General features: G+C 42.0%; 1 protein-coding gene across 1 annotated transcript; it reads left to right on the forward strand.

Moving 5' to 3' along the window:
* Positions 1–11,095: 11,095 nt before the first annotated feature.
* Positions 11,096–18,017, forward strand: LOC310988194 (Ig-like V-type domain-containing protein FAM187A; the record flags this gene model as incomplete). The annotated part of the gene is made up of 5 exons (XM_083974706.1): positions 11,096–11,299; positions 13,487–13,764; positions 15,694–16,038; positions 16,610–16,836; positions 17,791–18,017. The coding sequence occupies 5 exons, from the start codon at positions 11,096–11,098 to the stop codon at positions 18,015–18,017; spliced, it is 1,281 nt and encodes a 426-aa protein (XP_083830832.1).
* Positions 18,018–20,353: the final 2,336 nt, after the last annotated feature.

Raw genomic sequence — 20,353 nt, forward strand, 5'->3', positions numbered from 1 at the left:
TTGAAATTTCAAACTCAACATTAAATGTACAAACCTTTTCTCCCATATCCCCTCCAACAGACAAAAACATAAAATAAAATAATAATAAAAAAGCAAATGGACAGTGACATCAGACGTAAGAAAATGGAGTAAAATAAATAAATAAGAATAACATGGGACAAAAATAAATAAATAAAATACAATTAAATACAATTAAATTAAATACAATTAAATAAAATAAAAGGCAGGATCGTTTCATCACCTGTTATTCAGACAGTGTTATCTGTTTCATTGGTCAGGAATGACATAAATGATTCCTCCTGTTCACCTTTAACAGTGAATGTCAGTCTCTCCAGTCCAAGACCAGTTATCAACTCCTTCTTCCATGTTGGGGATCGTTTTCTACTTTTTATTCTCCAAATGATAAAAAAAGAAAAGAAAAGAAAAACAAAACAATTCATAAAAATAATCCTGGAAAAAAACAGATTTTACTCTTTCATCATGTTTCACTGTTTTAATGATGAAAAACCTCAAAGAAATGAAAAAAAAAACATCTTTCAGGGTAAATACCTGATGTAAAGGTGCTTTATGTCAATTAAAAAAATAAAAAATAAAAAATAAAACAGACTTAGAGAGATGAGTTTTAATTAACTTGAACAACAACAAACAAACAAACAAACAAACAAAGGCTGCTTCTTCATTGTTATCAATTTATTGTTGTAATTAAGTTGTTTTTCTTCTGGCTGGTTCATGTTTTGTTTTTCATCCACAGAAAACACTCACATGACTAAAGTAAATAAAACAGCAGCAGACAAGGAAGACAAACAATACATAAATTAAAATTAAAAATAAAAAAGTCATTTATAAAACTACCGGTGTTACATCTGTCATGTGGCTGTGAGTCATTCATTCATCTGTCTGAATAAAGCTGTGAAATAAAGCTGTGTAGAAACCACCACCAGTTTCTTGATGCTTCTTCTGAACATCACACTGAGGCTCATCAACATCCTATAATATTTCCCACAATGCAACTCAGCAGCGTTTCATTAGATCCTTCCTGCTGAATGCACCGACATCAGAGGTAAAGAAAAGGCCTTTAAGGCAGATCATCTTCAATAGTAATAATAATAATAATTGATTAGAACAACATCAGATGACTCAGTAGTTTTCAGCTCTGATGTGTCGACGTGTTTAATCAATATCTCATCAACGGCCTCAGGCTGAGCTGTGTGTGTGTGTGTGTGTGTGTGTGTGTGTGTGTGTGTGTGTGTGTGTGTGTGTGTGTGTGTGTGTGTGTGTGTGTGTGTGTGTGTGTGTGTGTGTAGAATCTGAATCCTTGTTCCCATCATCACGGTTTTCTACGTCGCCAGGAAGTGACCAGATCCTGTGATGAGCTCATCGTCGTCATGGCGTCGTCATGGCGTCGTCTCGGTCCACAGCTGCAGCTTCATGAGCAGCTGCTGAGATGAAGAGGACTGTAGTGATGACACCATGAAGCTGTCTTCAGACAGAGACACTCACCACTGAGACCTCTATAACCTGGTAGACTGGACTTCCCTTCACACCAGACGGCTGCATCACTGGTTTCTGCTCATCTATAAAACTATTCTCAGCATCACACCTCTCTACCTTTCTACCTCTCTTCTCTTCTGCACCTCTCTACCTCTCTTCTCTTCTGCACCTCTCCCACCCTGCCCTCGGTCTAAGGTCCAGTGCTTTCATCAACCTCTCCATCCCCAAAGTCCGCGCCGTCTTCGGACGCAGAGCCTTCGGTTCGCTGCAGCCTTTCGACCCTGTTACCTACAAAACACCTTAAACTTTCTGTCTTCACTTCTCTCTCTGTCTTCAAACTACATCTGCTACAGATCACAGTCGACTCCTGCACTTATAGCTAATAGGCCTCTTGTCATGCCCTATTGATTAACTGTTTTATTGTATTGTATTATATTGAATTTTTCTGTGTATTTATATAACCTTGTTTTCACTTGTAGCACTCCCCTCCCCCTTCCCCTTCAGGCTGCACTTGAAAATGAGAATTTTGTTCTTACAGTAATTTGCTCACCTGGTTAAATAAAGGTTAAATAAAAATTTAGGAGCGATTGTCCTCTGATGAGGACTGAGATAGATACAGTAGATAGATAGATAGATAGATAGATAGATAGATAGATAGATAGATAGATAGATAGATAGATAGATAGATAGATAGATAGATAGATAGATAGATAGATAGATAGATAGATAGATAGATAGATAGATAGATAGAACATTAGTATTGATCTTTGTGTTTTTCATGCTGATCACATTTCTTTCCAACAACAGTGTAATTTCCATCATTGTCTCTGGAGAAAGAGCAGTTTAACATTAAAGCAGCAGCAGCTTTGTCCTGAGAGAGTCTAACGCTGCAGCTGCTGACTAACTACTGCTACTGCCCATCTGACCTCTCTGAAAGAACATTGGAGGTAATAACTAGGAGTCAGTGGGAGGACGGATCAATACGTGAAGTTTGGTGGTTCAACACAAAGTATCATGAAGTTCAGCAGCAGCAGCAGAGAGGAGAGAGTCAGGAATAAGAAATAAAACCAGTTCCAGTCCTGAACTGGTTCCTAGTTTCTTTCACGTGGAGATGACAGAACTAGGACAGACCATACTGTACATCAGAACTAGGACGCCACATCGCCTCATCGCTCCATCGCCACATGTAGTTTATACCAAACCTGTTCCAGTCTGTTCTAGTGTCCTAACTGTGATTTTAGCCGTTTCAAGCGGGAACAACAGATGTGGGGGATGTGGGCGTGTCCTAACTTAGTCCTCAGCAAAGAAAAACAAAAAAAACAGACATTTTACAGAATAATTTTTAAAAAAGTATTTTCTTCAGTTTAATTGTTTGGTTCTATAACTTTAATTTCTGAGTATTGTTAAAGTTCAGAGCTGCATCTCTCCCAGCTGGTGCACTGCAAAAAAACTCAAAATCATACCAAGAATTAAAATATCTGTCTTATTTCTAGTTAAAATGTCATTTCTAATCAAAACAAATCTCATTCTACTAAAAAATCAGACTCATCACATTAAAAGCAGCTTGTTTTTAGACACTTTTTACTTCTTTCAAGCAGATTTTCACTTGAAATAAGTAGAAAAATCTGATAGTGGAGCAAGTTTTTCTTTCTTATTACAAACACAAAAAACTTGCTTTCACTGGCAGATTTTTCTACTTATTTCAAGTGAAAATTTGTTTGAAACAAGTGAAAATGATCTAAAAACAAGTTAATTTTTAGGTGATGAGTCTTATTTTAAGTGGAAACAGATTAGTTTTGACTAGAAATGAGACATTTTGACAAGAAATAAGACAAATATTCTTGGAAAGATTTAGAGTTTTTCCAGTGTGAAGAAGCCTGAGGCCTCAAGTGTCAAGAAACAGTGTGAAACCGTTTGGTTTGTGTTGGTGGAAGTGGAGAGACGTCTCATTTATAATTTAAACAAATCCAACAAGGAGAAAGGTGCAGATGCAGCAGAAGAAAGTTCATATTAGATTCAATTAGATTAAAGTTGATCTGAGTAAATGTGAGCGTGTGTGTTGGATGTGAAGGGACGAGGAGGCGAGGAGACGAGATTTCGGACATGTTAACTCATTGAGTGCCAACCACGTAATTTCTCGTTTTTCGTTCCCATGCGTTGAGTGCCAAAAACGAGATTTTTCGTTTTTTGCTTTGACACTTTAATACACATTATATGTAAATTTGGGGACTCTACGACGAGGAGAACTGAAATAGATGACGATCAAAGTCACATGACAGCTCATGATCTGGAAGTTTTTATCATAACTCGGCTTCTGCAAACGAGTTCTGCATGCAGATGCAGCAGCTGCTGCAGCGCAGCTGCTCTGCTCTCACCCGCGCTGCTGCTCCAGCTGCTCCAGCTGCTCGGAGCTGAACCAGGAAGCTCTCAGCCGACAGTCCGCCCGGTCTTCATCTGGAGCAACACCGTGTCCTCCCCAAAGTCCTCCCGCGGTAAAATCTGATGGTCTCTGGACCAAAGCAGACCGGCATCACCGACCCGTACCACAGAAGGACCGCGACCACCGGCGGGACCGGTCTTCCCGAGCCGCGGTGGCCGACTGACCCTCACGCTCCGCGGGGAGAAGCTGTGACACGGCACGGTGCGTCTGTGTTATTGTTGTTTAGTGGCGCCCCCCCCCGCCCCCGATGGTGGTTTTGTGAATAGAACAACAATTGTTGTATATATTTATCTTATACGAGCCCTTTGATCCAGAAATGCGAGTGTCAGAAGAGCGACAGACACAAACAGAGCACCTTTCATAAAAGACGCTCTATCTCCTTTTCTAGAAAAAAAGGAGGGATTTTGGTGAAACCCAGCCATGTTTAGCACGAGTTTTCTCAGGAACGGAGGCACGTAGAAACAAACGGTTTGTGGCCACTTGAAGCATTAAGTTAAACCTTTCAATTGAGCCACAGTATGTGTTGGTGGCAATAATATAGAATACACTGTGGCTCTACATAAAAAGTCAAAAATGGTCTAAATTGCCGGTACACTTGACTAAAACTTTGGAAAGGAGCGCGGCACTCAATGAGTTAAAAGAAATAAAACATAATACAGAAATGGACAGACATAACAAAAAACTTTGCAAAGACAACATATGGACAAAATAAAATGATTTTCAATAAAAATAATTGAAAATAAAGGTAATTTGATTTTTTTTGTTTTTGTTTTTTCATATCCGAAAAGGAGTGAGAAGAAGTAAAACTTATTTACTCTCACCCCTTATTCATGAATTATCTATCAAGTTATCTAGTCATTATAGTCTATACAGTAAATTAATTTATGAGTTATTTAACTGGATTTATTCTAATATATTATAATATTTATATACATATAGATTTATTCTAACATATGATTACTAATCTTTATCTCTCTATATAGTCTTATACATATAAAAACATATACAAACACATTCATACATACAAAGATAAACTGAAAGTAACACGAACCGAGCAAGAAATGAACTAAGTGGGTAAATAATACCCAAATGTAAGGTGCTTATTTTAGAGGTAGAGGAGCGGAGGAAACCAGAGCAGAGGAGGGAAAAGCATTTAACGCTCCAGTGAGTTGTGTGATTTCACGGCTGAGCTGACGGGAGGAAACGTTCAGAGGTTTTATACTGTCTGACGGTTCTGAAACGTCTTCATCAGGAAGATTCAGATTCTCCTCTGGTTTAGTGTCGTCACTCCAACGTGAGAGGAAACAAACCACGAAATAGATGAAGTGCATGAACTCAGTACGACAGAGCAACAACGAGCTGCTGTTTCCTTCAGCAGCATCTGATACTGAGGTTTTAAAGGGATAGTTCAACATTTTGGCAAATTGGTCCATTGCCATAATCCCTATAGTCATAGCAGTAGGTTCGTTACCTTTAATTGTCGGTGCAAGCTGTTTTTAGAACGGCGGAGCAGAGCCGTGAGCTGCTCAGAGCTACGCTACGGAGGCTCATTATGGGATTTCTTGGTTTCCCTCATCAAACTCATCAAATACACAATCCAACAACTCCACAACGCTCTGGTGAACTTTTTAGTAGAATCTGGAAAACTTTGGTCCAAAAAAACAGCTTTATTCTGTACCCAACAGTCTGGAGGATTCAGGAGCAAAATGTGATTTAAATTAAATTCAAACTGGTCAAATAAACAGTATTTATATAAACATTTATTGATTTATATTTTGCACCTATTTTTTAAACCATAACAGTGATTAGTAAATTATGTTAAGTTTTGAATATTCTACAACTGAAAAAAGTTCTGATCTGGATCAGACTGATCCAATACTACTGAGCTTTGAACAACGGATAAAATTAAGACGGGTTACGTGATCCTGGATAGAAAAAAAAGGGATTTCAAAATCCGTATAATTCTTTTAGACCAACTGGACCCTGGAGCTGAATCAGTCTGGTAATCTGATCCTACCTTGAATCCAGATAAAGGCTGGTTTGGGTCAGATTTCTGGATCAAGGTGAAACCAAAATGATGATGTAGTTAGTTTAAGATTAAGATATACTTTATTAGTCCTTGACAGGAAACTTGTCTTGGGCACAAGTGCAGACAGAGCTGCATCTAAAACCCCACATGCATATAGCGAGCACATGGTACTCATACACCTGCACATTCACATGTACGCAGAGAACATAATTACACATGGTGTACACATACATGTCCATATACACACAGAGCATAATACACGGAATATAATACCCATGGTGTACACATACAACTATGCAACAACCAGAGAGCCGCAGAAAGTATGGTGCGCGTGGAGCACATAGACAACCACCGTTATTTAGATTAAAATAATAGAAAAAGAAAATGAAAATAAGAGAAAAAATAAAAATAAGACTCCAACGTCCGTGACACCTGCTTCTACTCTACTGGAGGAGGCGTTCAGGTGTTTCAGGTGAAAACAGCTGATGGGAGAGTTTCATCGTTGTGTACAACAGGTCAGTGAAGGCAACGTTCACTTGTTTAAATGTCACTTCTAATGAGAAAAGTGTCAGACAGCAGCAAACAACCAGCAGCAGTTTGTTGTGTTGTTGTGTTGTTAAATGTTTTAATTAGACGAGTTCACAGTCTGAAGTTTCAACTGATTCAGTTTTAATCCAACAGCAGCCGTCACTGTTTTAATCAACCAGTGGGATGTTGGAAACATTCTGCTGCTTCATTTTCTTATGAGGAGGAGCAGCATGACGGACAGCCAGCGTCAGGTCTGTGTGTGTGTTTGTGTGTGTTTGTGTGTTCACTGAAAAAACTCAATATCTCACCAAGAATATTTGTCTTATTTCTAGTCAAAACAAATCAAATTCTACTTAAAATAAGACTCATCACATTAAAAGCAGCTTGTTTTTAGACACTTTTTACTTCTTTCAAGCAGATTTTCACTTGAAATAAGTAGAAAAATCTGATAGTGGAGCAAGTTTTTCTTTCTTATTACAAACACAAAAAACTTGCTTTCACTGGCAGATTTTTCTACTTATTTCAAGTGAAAATTAGTTTGAAACAAAGTGAAAATGATCTAAAAACAAGTTAATTTTTAGGTGATGAGTCTTATTTTAAGTGGAAATATTTAGAGTTGTTGCCGTGTTTGCTGACTTCATCTATTGATGCGTCACAATAAAACCACTGGATGGAAGAAGAAATGTGAGTTTCAGAAACAGCAGCTTCTCTGTTTCTAACTCTGAGTTTGGTTTTATCACATCAACTAAATTCCATTTCAGTGATGGAGAACACACACACACACACACACACACACGCTTCATTGCTCTCATTTGTTTCTGGTTGACAACATTACAGCAGCAGCAGCAGAGCTGTGAGGACGAGCACGGTGAATAAAGTGCATGAAGCATCTCTCACATCTCACCAACTTCCTCCAGTACAGTCTGGGTTATGGATCACGGCTTCCTGCCAAAATAAAGAGTATCCGTGGCGACGTTGGTGTCGAGATCTCCTGCCAGGAGTCGACAACACTGAAGAATAAAACAATTAACCGTTTCCAGTTCATCATCGTACGTTTCCCTCTGCGTCTCTCAGGATTCTTCCACTCAGATACACAAACAACATGATCTCATGACAAACACGTCTCTGCTCCAAGAAACAAACACTGATGGAACATTTCATCAGAGAAAACATCACTGGGACTTTCATCAGCTTCATCAACAGCTCACAGGTTCAGGGTTTAGGTTATAGATAGGCTATATCAACTTCAACTTCAACTTCAAACAACTTTATTAATCCCACCAGGGGCAGTTGATTTCAGCAGCTTGCACAGTCCAAAAAGAAACACAGTACACACAATAAATACATATAAAAGATAAGGTAAATAAACAGAAAAGGATGCCAAGGATACAGTGTTGTCAAAGATCAGTTGAATGAGTGACTAATACATAAGTTGCACATGCTTGACCAATAGAATGTGCATGGTCAGAGGAATAAAATCATTATAAAGAATTTAAAGCCTGCCACACACATAAAGATAATCGGGCTGATTTTGCCCCGATTTTCCCCCTTCCGACCACGGACAGACATCGCCCGATTATCTTAAGGTTTTAAGATTATCTTATAAGATTCTCTTGTAGTGTGTGGTGTGTTAAGAGTCAAAATTCCCCCGACAATCGGCTCGGAAAACGTTCGGCGCCGATAATCGTAAGTATTAAACATGTTCAATATTTACGATTATCGGGGCCGACTTCGGTGGCCGTTTCAATCAAAAGTCATCTTGTGTGTGGAGAGCCGGTGTTGTGCGGAGAAGCGCCTGCTTGCCGAGCTCTGCTGGCCGAGCTCTGCATGCTGCTCGCGGCAACAAGCCACTTCTCCACACAGCACCGGCAACCCCACAGAGAGCCACGGTGCAGCCCTGAGCCCTGGCATTACATGAGGTTCACACAGACATTCACGCACACGGGAGGTTTCCTGATAGCCGATAGCAAAGACGGTAGCGCTCATAGCCAGCAGCCGGCAATACAGCAGCCATGTTTAAACGATCATGTGACCGCCGCTCACAGCCCGTCATGTGACAGAGCACGGCTCCCTATTGGACAGCCGCTTGACTGCTCGGCGTCCGGAGCCACAGACACACACAGATGGTATCGTTGTAAAGGCTGAAGTGTCCCGCTTTCATTAAAAAAAAATTACGTCGCTCTCATTGTCCATTCCGGAAATAGACCCGAAAGAGTAGCTACAACGACACCCCTGGTATCGCTGCTGATGCCGGATTGTTTTCTGACCAGAGGGTCAAGATTCTGAAAAATCTTAATGTGTGTGGTGTGCTGTGTTTGGAATATCGCAGCACACCACACACAATACGATCAAAACTGTTCAATCACAGATTTTTTATCTTCATGTGTGGGGTCTCTCACAGATAATAAATCGGTTGAGATTTATAAAATCTTTATGTGTGTGGCAGGCTTAAGAGGCGAATAGCAGAGGGGATAAAAGATTTTAAAGAAAAGTTTGTCTTGCAGACAGGTGAAACATAGCGACGACCTGAGAGCAACAGAGAGAATTCACTTGACAGCACGTGACCAGGAGAAGACTAAATATGATTTACTTTTCTTAAAGTTTGTTGGTCACAAAACCTGTTCAGGTCCCTGAGTTTCACTCCTGTGATCTTGGAACAGGTTTTTATAATGCTGTATAATAATATGTGTATTATATGTCACCTGCTGAATGTTCCCACCTTTAACTTCTATTTGATTCATTTAGGAAACAAGGGACAGTGGCGGATTGTAGCTCCAGGCTGATCTCCATCTGTTGTCCCTCAGCAGGTTCATTTACAGGCAGCTAATCACATCATAATGTTAAGAAATAACAATTAATTGCATAGTGTCAGGAAATAGCCCAGATATCACGGTCAAGGCAAAAGATTACACATACTTCTCATGCCTTGAATTTTTTGGGAAAGGCCAGAATTCTTCTTTGAAATTGTCAATTACAATCAATTCTTTCTTGCCGATATTTCTCGACATTACTATGAATTTGACCATTAATTCTAGAGAAGCCTATACTTTTTAGACATTATGAAGCAATTTCTTGTTATTTCTTGACATTTTCATGTAATTAGCGGCCTGTAGATTAAAGGGTTACCACCGCAGACGTTCAGAAAGTAAAATCACTAACAACAACAAGACAATAGATGATATAGAAATGAAACTACTACTAGTCTTTAGGTTAAAGTTACTTTATAGGTCTCCACCAGGGAGAAATGTGGCTCGAAGATAGAGAACGAGTTGCAACACATAAGAAAAAACAAACAGTAAAAACAACATAGGCTACAGTACATGTTTACAGAACCATACATACAGCCGACCTTCATTTCAACAACACATAACCTCATAACATACATTCATCCATTCACTCACATGTATCCATAGATTGACTCATGCGTATCATTTCCATACATATGTTTGTATGCAGATACAGTCTACTACTAGTGTGAACTATTTGTTAAAGTTCCCAGTGATACAGTGTTAGTGCAGCTGAAGGATGTAGCTGCAGAGCTACGAGGTGCTTCAGGTAAAGCACCAGAGTGGATGGGTGGAGGCATCAACAGACCAGAGAGCAGAGCGACAACGAGCTTCAATAATAAAGTGTCAGAGCGTTTGGGAGGAGCAGCTGTAGAGTTACTGAACTCTCCATTAAACATAAATACTCATGTTCACATTAAAACATTAAAACTACATTGAACCAGTTAAACTGAGCCGCTTCACATCAAGTGAGATGATTTAATTCTCTTCAGTTTATCTCCAGAAACCAGTGGAGCACATGATCGTCGCCGTGGAAACAGATCTGGATGTGAACTCATTCATTTCCACTGAAGCTGCAGCGTAGCGTGACGTTACTACATCGCTGTTTTATCTTGGAGGCGTGACAGGAAACAGCTAAGGAAGGAGCTCACAGTGTTACTATGGCAACCAGAGTTCAAGCCCAGATGGAGAAAAAAACTTTAAAACACGCTGCTTCTGTTTGATGGGAGGTTTTTACCACAGTCGCCACGGTAACAACAGTAACAATGTGTTGCACTGCAAAAACTCCAAATCTTTCCAAGAATATTTGTCTTATTTCTTGTCAAAATGTCTCATTTCTAGTCAAAACTAAACTCTTGGCACTTAAAAATAAGTCTCATCACCTAAAGATGTACTTGTTTTTAGATCATTTTTTCAAACTAATTTTCACTTGAAATAAGTAGAAAAATCTGCCAGTGAAAGTATGTTTTTTGTGTTTGTAATAAGAAAGAAAAACTTGCTCCACTATCAGATTTTTCTACTTATTTCAAGTTAAAAAAAAAATGCTTGAAAGAAGTAAAAAGTGTCTAAAAACAAGCTGCTTTTATGTGATTTTACATATAATGAGATTTGTTTTGACTAGAAATAAGACAAATATTCTTGGAAAGATTTTGAGTTTTTGCAGTGTGGTCCTAGAGACGGTTGTGATGACGACAGAGTCAACAGGTTCCATCACTGCAGCTGTTTGAAAAAATACACAACACACACTCTGCAGCTTTCTCTCAGCTTCTGCAAAGAGTTTTTATAAGTTGTGACTTTTCTAATTCTTTCGTCAGAGGCCAAATGCCTCCTCTACCTTCCTCTTCCCTCCTCCTCTTCCTCCTCCTCTTCCTCCTCCGGGGAGCCGGTGTGTGGAGCTACGAGCTCGCCGAGGACCATGAGGACGTGTTTGCGAGGAGAGCCTGCCCGGCCTTCCTCACCTTCACCAACGCTGCCTTCCTGTCTGGAGTCACCGTGGAGCTGCCGTGCCACTGCAAACCACCAGAGGTAAACTTAACTTACCACAACATCCACTAATATCACCTTCACTAGTCTGGGACAGACAGAGTTGTTTTAGAGGGAAATTCATGTAAAACCACTGATGCACGTTGCCTTCAGGGACAGTTTTTCATCATCAGTCTCTGAATTTCCCTCTAAAACAACTCTGTGTGGTAACGTTGTGTTATTATCTCATAGCGTGGTGAATGTGCAGCTCACAACTTGTCCACCAGAGCGTTGTGGAGTTGTTGGATTGTGTATTTGATGAGTTTGATGAGGGAAACCAAGAAATCCCATAATGAGCCTCCATAGCGTAGCTCTGAGCAGCTCACGGCTCTGCTATGAGCTGCATCCTGTGTCAGTCTGATTTAGCTGTGTCTGTGTTTATAAACATTTAAACGAGCGCCAGGTGGATTGTTTATGAAGTTAACGAGCTCTGGCCTGGTTACCACGGCAACTCCAGGTGGTTACCACGGCGATAGGGGCCCCCCAGGCTGAGACAGACAGAAACGTGGAGAAAAAGAGCGATTTTCTGCCTCTGCACCGGTCTCACATTTAGGCTTACTGTGACAAAACGGTAACTCCTATCAGAACAAAACACAGATCAACGTTGCTCTAAGGACTTACTGAAACTTTTGGTACGATTTGGTGTTTCTACAGTAAATATTTTGGCGACGCTGGCAGTTTTAAAACATCAGGCCGTTCTGCTTCTCTCAGAAAATATTTGTATTGGAGTCAATGAGGAGCAGAGACAGACGTGGCCGCACTCAGAGGCTTATTCTGTAAATTCTGTAAGTCTCTCTGATATTTTGAGCAGATGATATGAGAGATAACAAGTCTGTCTTACAAATTCTGAAAAAATTATGTGTGTAGAGTGTAAATTGTGGCCGGGCCGAGTGTGGAAAGAGAAAAAATCTGGAGTTTTTCTGGCATCTCTCCCACTCTAACCGATGATGTCACTCACTCTGACACGAACATTCCGTCCAATACACACCCATTATAATCTCATAATTTCTCCAAAAATGATCATGGTCATTGATCAGGGATTGATCAAAAACTATATGACCTATCAAAACGTGGAGTAATACGACAATACACAAGACTAGTGTCTACTGTTTAAAGTTTAAATGGAGTCTCTAGGTGAAAGTATGCCTGAGCAGTAGACGTTTGTTAAAGTCCAATGATTGGTCTTTTTCGCTCTTTTTTTTCCCGCCCCTCCCATTGACTTCACTGGTCCAGTGGACCAGTGCCCGGTGCGATGGCCCGTGGCCTTAATAGGACGAATCGCCTTGTTGTTTACAACTAGGCCTACTTCCGGGTAGAAAACGACGGACGAGAGTTTCACTATATTTATCTAATTTTTCATGTTACTATATCGCCGTTTAGACTAATTTGATGTTTGTTAAGTCTATAAAACCAATGATTGGACAAACATTACTATTTCTGTGTGCACGTTTTTGTAATTAGTCATGGTTATCATAGATTAGCCGGGCTAACGGTTAGCTACCTGTTTAACTTTAATAACTCAGTGACTCAATAAACGCTCCATGAAAAAATATTTTCTCCAGCGGATATTATAGTTCCAACATGACTGAGCTAACTGGAGTAGTTTCATGTCGTGTCCCACAACGGGAGGGTTTTAACAGCTGACGTCCTGCTGTTAGCTTAGCTACCGCGTTAGCTTAGCTACCGTTAGCTTAGCTACCGCCGTTAGCTTAGCTACCGTTAGCTTAGCTACCGTTAGCTGTCCCTGTCAGCTGAGCCACTGATGCTTTCTAGACACCGTGATTCCCCCAAACTGAATAAATACAACACATAGCAACACGAAACACACACACAGAAATAGTAATGTTTCTTCAATCATTTCAGATTTGTCTAAACGGTGATAGGGCGTGAAAAATATGATATATAGCTAAACTCTCGTTCGTTACTACTGATCTCATTCAAATTACAGCTGGTTTTCTACCAGGAAGTAGAATGTAAACAACAAGGAGATTCTATTAGGTTTAGAGTGACGGTTAAGTTTAGGCATTTGTTTTGGATGGTGAAGGTTAGGGTAAAGGGCTAGGGAATACATTATGTCAATGACATGTCCTCACAAAGATAGAATTACAAGGATGTGTGTGTGTGTGTGTGTGTGTGTGTGTGTGTGTGTGTGTGTGTGTGTGTGTGTGTGTGTGTGTGTGTGTGTGTCAGGTCCAGTCGGTCGTCTGGTTCTTCACCGAACATCTGGGTGACTCCGGAGGCGCCCGGGCGCTGACGGATCACCATGGCAACAGGCTGCTGGACAGCAGCGCGGTGCCTCACAGCGCCGGGCTGCTGAGCCGCTTCTCCATCCGTCTGTTCAGCCTGATGATCTTCAGGGCCTCGCCGCGCGACGCCGGCGTCTACGTCTGCGGCTCCGCCCACAAAGACTTCTTCTACGCCTACGACCTGGACATCCAGGAGGCCGCCGAGGTCATCTTCACCCCCAGGTGACATCACAGCCCATAATGAGGATGATTGATAGATAGATAGATAGATAGATAGATAGATAGATAGATAGATAGATAGATAGATAGATAGATAGATAGATAGATAGATAGATAGATACTTTATTAATCCCGAAGGAAATTAATCTGTCAGCTGCTCCAAACATTCTGAAAGAAAGTACTTAGCTAATGTAGACAGATGTAGCAATAATATAAAAGAATAAAATATAAAATAAAATATACCTATATATATACACAAACTACCACCTATATATATGCATACATATATGTACACATACACACACACTCTCATATAAAAGAAATACAGTTCATAAAATGTCAGTTAGTGCAGATGATGCAGTGATGATGAATGTGTTGTTTTACTGATGGTCATTATGGACGTGTTGCTGTGTAGAGACATCCCATAATGCAACAACTCTAAATCTCACCAAGAATATTGGTCTCATTTCTATTTTAAAGGGACAACGAGGAGTTTCTCCAGCGGCAGAATGAAAAATTCCGCGACTATAAAAAAGTCTGATATTAATGTGGATGAATCTCCGTTACCACTTGTTAATGGTCCATTTTAGATAAATCTATGGTTTTGTCTCTATGGTTATTTTGTTATTATTAGTGGTGGTGGAAATGCTGGGCGAGCCGACCAGCGTTTCTTTACTTTCGGTTTCGTGGCGAGTCATGAGAATAACGCGGCCGAATCTCCGTTTATGGTGGGAACTACGACGGTATGTGATCGTCTTCCAACCTCTGACTTTAATTCTTGATGAATGAAAACATGAGTCAGTCTTGCGCCGGTCAAAGAATTTCACGGTGCGGAGGCTCATAAATGTAGTGTGAAGACACTTCACTTTAACAAAACTCCTCATTGTCCCTTTAAAATGTCATTTCTAGTCAAAACAAATCTCATTCTACTTAAAATAAGACTCATCACATTAAAAAGTAGCTTGTCTTTAGACACTTTTTCCTTCTTTCAAGCAGCCTGACCATCCAGACTACATCATGAACATGTCTAGTGTGGCAACGAGCGGTAGACCTCGGCTCAATCCAGGGGACGGGATGAAGGCTGTCTTTCAAACTGCCTCTGCACCAATAGGGTAGCGCTATGACCAATCAGAGCAAAGAGCAGGATGATGTCGGTAGAGGTCAACTTTTCCCATATCCCATCGGCAAAACACCAAATACATCCTTCTTCCAAATGAACGACTTCAGAGCAGTTTCTTGCTCAACTTTTAAAGAAAATGACAAGTTTAATTCTTTCAAAGTCGATGCCAACGCCGATTCAAACGATTCCTTTGCCAAAGCCATCGTCTGGTCATGTTTTTCACCGTCGCAACTATGTTGTCATGGCGTTAAGCCGCCCAACTACTCTCTAAAAACAGATTGTGTGATTGGTCAACACAAACGGTGTTCCAGACTCAAAAAGTTCCTATGGCTCGTTTCTAGACCCACCTACGGAGCAAAGAGATCTGCTGTAGCTAGGGGGCAGATAGATTTCTAGGCAGATTTTCACTTGAAATAAGTAGCAAAATCTGATAGTGGAGCAAGTTTTTCTTTCTTATTACAAGCATAAAAAACTTGCTTCGACTGGCAGATTTTTCTACTTATTTCAAGTGAAAATTAGTTTGAAAAAATTAAAAAATGATCTAAAAACAAGTAAATTTTTAGGTGATGAGTCTTATTTTAAGTGGAAAGAGATTAGTTTTGACTAGAAATTAGACAAAATATTCTTGGAAAGATTTTGAGTTTTTACAGTGTTGTTTTACTGATGATCATTATGGACGTGTTGCTGTCCACACATTATAGAGACATCCCATCATAACTGGACACACCAACATTGATTTAATAGGGTTATAACATTGTGAAAGAGGTGTTTGTCCGTTGCACGTTGCTGAGCTGAGGATGTTCTGGTCTCAGGTCGACTCAGAGCAGCAGCAGCAGCAGCAGCAGAGTGAGAACCGGTCGAGGCCGGTTCCAGCTCTTCAGCGGGCTGCGGTCCTGGTCGGTGTGCGATCGCTGCGGAGCGCCGGGAGAACAGGTCAGAGTCGGACTCTGCTACGTCCGCTCCGACTTCCTCCACGTGCGCTACAGACGGGCCAATCAGACGGTGGCGTCGTGCGGCTCGGCGGCCGTGCCCAGGGCGTTCGGCCTCCAGAGGAACAGCAGAGCCAAGATGGAGGTGAGGAGCTGTCAGGTGGACTGTCCAGCCGAGGCTCCGCCCCCCTCCAGACTGCTGGGGCTGATGACGTTCCTGGGGTACAGGTGAGTCACCCTGAGCTTTCTCCTGGTTTTACCTGAAGGTCTTTGTCTCAGTTCTAGTCCAGTGCCGGTCTTTTACCTGAAGGTCTTTGTCTTTGTCTCAGTTCTAGTTCAGTGCCGGTCTTTTACCTGAAGGTCTTTGTCTCAGTTCTAGTCCAGTGCCGGTCTTTTACCTGAAGGTCTTTGTCTTTGTCTCAGTTCCAGTTCAGTGCCGGTCTTTTACCTGAAGGTCTTTGTCTTTGTCTCAGTTCTAGTTCAGTGCTGGTCTTTTACCTGAAGGTCTTTGTCTTTGTCTCAGTTCTAGTTCAGTGCCGGTCTTTTACCTGAAGGTCTTTGTCTCAGTTCTAGTTCAGTGCCTGTGTTTTACCTGAAGGTCTTTGTCTTTGTCTCAGTTCTAGTTCGGTGCCGGTCTTTTACCTGAAGGTCTTTGTCTCAGTTCTAGTTCGGTGCCGGTCTTTTACCTGAAGGTCTTTGTCTCAGTTCTAGTTCGGTGCCGGTGTTTTACCTGAAGGTCTTTGTCTCAGTTGTAGTTCAGTGCCGGTCTTTTACCTGAAGGTCTTTGTCTTTGTCTCAGTTCTAGTTCGGTGCCGGTCTTCTACCTGCAGCACGCGGCGGACCGGGTCTTGACTCTGGGATGTCCCAAGGCGCTGCCTAACATGGCTGTGGCCTGGGACCGAGGGTCTGAACCCATCTACCGGTCCCAGCACCTGGCCGGGGGCAACAGGAGTTCCACGGACCCCCGGGTGCAGATCGACACCGGACACCACCTGGTGTTCAAACCTGCGATCAGCCAGGACTCAGGTAGAGAGCTGTGTCTCTTAGGACTCTATTAACTCATCAGCTGTGTCCCAGTCCTGCAGCGGCTTAACTCATGTTGTCCTTCTGGGTCAAATTCACCCTGTTTGTTCCCTTCCTCCATCCTTCCTTCTTTCCTTCCTTTCTCCCTTCCTTTTTTACACAATCCTTTTCCCCTTCCGTCTTTCCTTCCTTCCTTCTTTCGTCCTTACTTCTTCTTCTTCCTTCCTTCCTTCCTTCCTTGACCAAATCTGTTCCCTACCTCCATCTTTCTTTCCTTCCTTTTCCCCTTCCTTCTTTCCACAATAATTCCCCCCTCCCTCCCTCTATCCCTTTGTCCTTCCTTCCTTTTTTCTTTCTTTCTTTCCTTCCTTCCTTCCTTCCTTCCTTCCTACTTTCCCTTTGTCCTTCCTTCCTTGACCCATGTGGACAACGGGAGTGTTAACGTTGATCATCTATGTCCTCGTGTCCAGCAGTTGAAGGTGTGTGTGTGATTGTTGGTCTGTTGTTGTGTAGTTGAAGGTGTGTGTGTGATTGTGTCCTTGTTGTGTAGTTGAAGGTGTGTGTGTGATTGTTGGTCTGTTGTTGTGTAGTTGAAGGTGTGTGTGTGATTGTTGGTCTGTGTGTGTGTAGGTGTGTGTGTGATTGTTGGTCTGCTTGGTGTGTAGTTGTAGGTGTGTGTGTGATTGTTGGTCTGTTGTTGTGTAGGTGTGTGTGTGATTGTTGGTCTGTTGGTGTGTAGGTGTGTGTGTGATTGTTGGTCTGCTTGGTGTGTAGGTGTGTGTGTGATTGTTGGTCTGTTGGTGTGTAGGTGTGTACTACTGCTGGCTGCAGGTTGTGTGTCTGCTTGGTGTGTAGGTGTGTACTACTGCTGGCTGCAGGTTGTGTGTCTTTGTGTGTGTGTGTGTGTGTAGGTGTGTACCACTGCTGGCTGCAGGTTGTGTGTCTGTGTGTGTGTAGGTGTGTACCACTGCTGGCTGCAGGGCCGCCGCGCCGCTGAGATCCGTCTGCTGGTCTACGTCCATCTGGGCCGCGGCGACTCGGTGACATCACACCCCGAGTTCAGGATGGCCGTCACCATGGTGATGAAGTCCTACGCCGCCATGACGACCGCCTTCTGTCTGCTGCTGCTTGCCAGAGCTGCAGTCAGACTCCTCAGAGACCGGGCTACTACACATCTGGATTAACATCTGGATTAAACCTCAACACATCTGGATTAAACCTCAACACATCTGGATTAACATCTGGATTAAACCTCAACACATCTGGATTAAACCTCAACACATCTGGATTAAACCTCAGAGACTCTGCTGCTACACATCTGGATTAAACCTCAACACACCTGGATTAAACCTCAACACACCTGGATTAAACCTCAGAGACTCTGCTGCTACACATCTGGATTAAACCTCAACACATCTGGGTTAAACGCCACAGACTCTGCTGCTACACATCTGGATTAAACCTCAACACACCTGGATTAAACCTCAACACATTTGGATTAAACCTCAGAGACTCTGCTACAACACATCTGGGTTAAACGCCACAGACTCTGCTGCAACACATCTGGATTAAACCTCAACACATCTGGATTAAAACTCAACACACCTGTATTAAACCTCAACACATCTGGATTAAACCTCAGAGACTCTGCTACAACACATCTGGATTAAACGCCACAGACTCTGCTGCAACACATCTGGATTAAACCTCAACACATCTGGATTAAACCTTAACACATCTGGATTAAACCTCAACACATCTGGATTAAACGTGACAGTGGTTGAGTTCTGATGAGCGGTGGTTCGATGACGTAAACTTGTGTAAATTAAAGTCCAAGTGAAGTTTCCAGAGAACCAGTATTTGTTGTTGTTACTTTCTATTGTTGAAACTGAATAAAATTCAAGTTCTTTGTGAATGAAACACCACCTTTACTTAAAGGGTTAGTTCAACATTTAGTCAAATTGGCCCATCACCATAATCCCTATAGTCATAGCAGTAGGTTCGTTACCTTTAATTGTCGGTGCAAGCTGTTTTTAGAACGGCGGAGCAGAGCCGTGAGCTGCTCAGAGCTACGCTACAGAGGCTCATTATGGGATTTCTTGGTTTCCCTCATCAAACTCATCAAATACACAATCCAAAGGGTCAAGGGTCGCGACTGCGTCCAGAATCGGCTCAAAGAAATAAAACATGTTTGGATTGTTGTGACTGAAGTCGGGCAGCGTCTGTTCCCCGTCACACACTAACAGATTTCCGCTCCGACTCACCGGGTCGACATTTTATCTCCGACATCGTGATAAGACACAGAATCACAGTCTGTTTTGTCTTTTGTTTAAAATAAGCCAATACATCAACAGAAACAGGATCTGAGTCTGAGCTTTATTACAAATAATAACCTCCTCTGACTGAAGAGACGGAGCTCGTTTCTCCTGAGCATCACGGAGGAACTGAGGACAAACTTCATTTTTACTCCATTAGTGTGATGATGAATTATGGGATTGGAGAAGCAGCAGCTGCAGCTCGAGACTTCTCCTGTGGCCGGACTGAAAATTAGTTTCTGCTCAGATGTTGAGGAAAAAAGAAAATCATTAAAGAAGCTGTTGAGACACTAGAATCCCTGTGTGTGTGTGTGTGTGTGTGTGTGTGTGTGTGTGTGTGTGTGTGTGTGTGTGTGTGTGTGTGTGTGTGTGTGTGTGTGTGTGTGTGTGTGTGTGTGTGTGTGTGTGTGTGACTCCACCTGGTGCAGCCTCTCCAGTCGAGAGCTCTCAGCTGCTGCGGTGAAATGGACTCGCTGAGACAAAGAGAGAACAGAGAGACGAGGACACTCAGACCGACGGAGGAAGACGAGCAGAAAAACAAGACGAGCTCAAGTGGAGACGGAGAATAAAGGAGAGACGATGACGATGACGGGCCAGATGATGAATCTCTCAGAGGGTTAATGTTATTATCTTACTCAGTTAGGAAAAGTTTCTATTCAAACATGTTTGCTTAACTTCTCTTTTATTCATTAGATGTTTTATTGTAAACATTATTAAAGGTAGAATTGATCATTTCTCTACATCTCTGTGCAGTGGCGAAAGTTGTCTGCTACGGGCCCTAATGCAAAAAAAAATTTGCGGGCCCTATAATAATAACGGGGGGTGTTAGACTGTAGTATAGGCTACTCCAGGCCTGTGTGGAGCGTGTGTGGCGCTGTAGCGCTGCCACACATAAACACTAAAGACAGAGAAGAAGACGGGAAGTCCCCCGCTGTATTCAAACTCAAACATGGATTAAATGTTGACAGGGAGTTGTGTCAGAGTAAATATCACTGATGATTAAACAGGTGTGATTCAGCCGCAGCGTCTGAGCGACCCGACGGCAGTCGGCCGTTGTTGTTGTTACGTCCATAGACTGTGTGTAGCTGCTGCAGCAGTGTGTGTGTGTGTGTGTGTGTGTCTCAGGTTACAGGTAGGCTACAGTGGTGGGGGGCATGACATCATCGTTTCAGAAAAAATCTGTTTTGGGCGTCCGGACGGATACG

This window comes from Trachurus trachurus (assembly GCF_905171665.1).
Source record: "Trachurus trachurus genome assembly, chromosome: 7".
Lineage (NCBI taxonomy): Eukaryota > Metazoa > Chordata > Actinopteri > Carangiformes > Carangidae > Trachurus > Trachurus trachurus.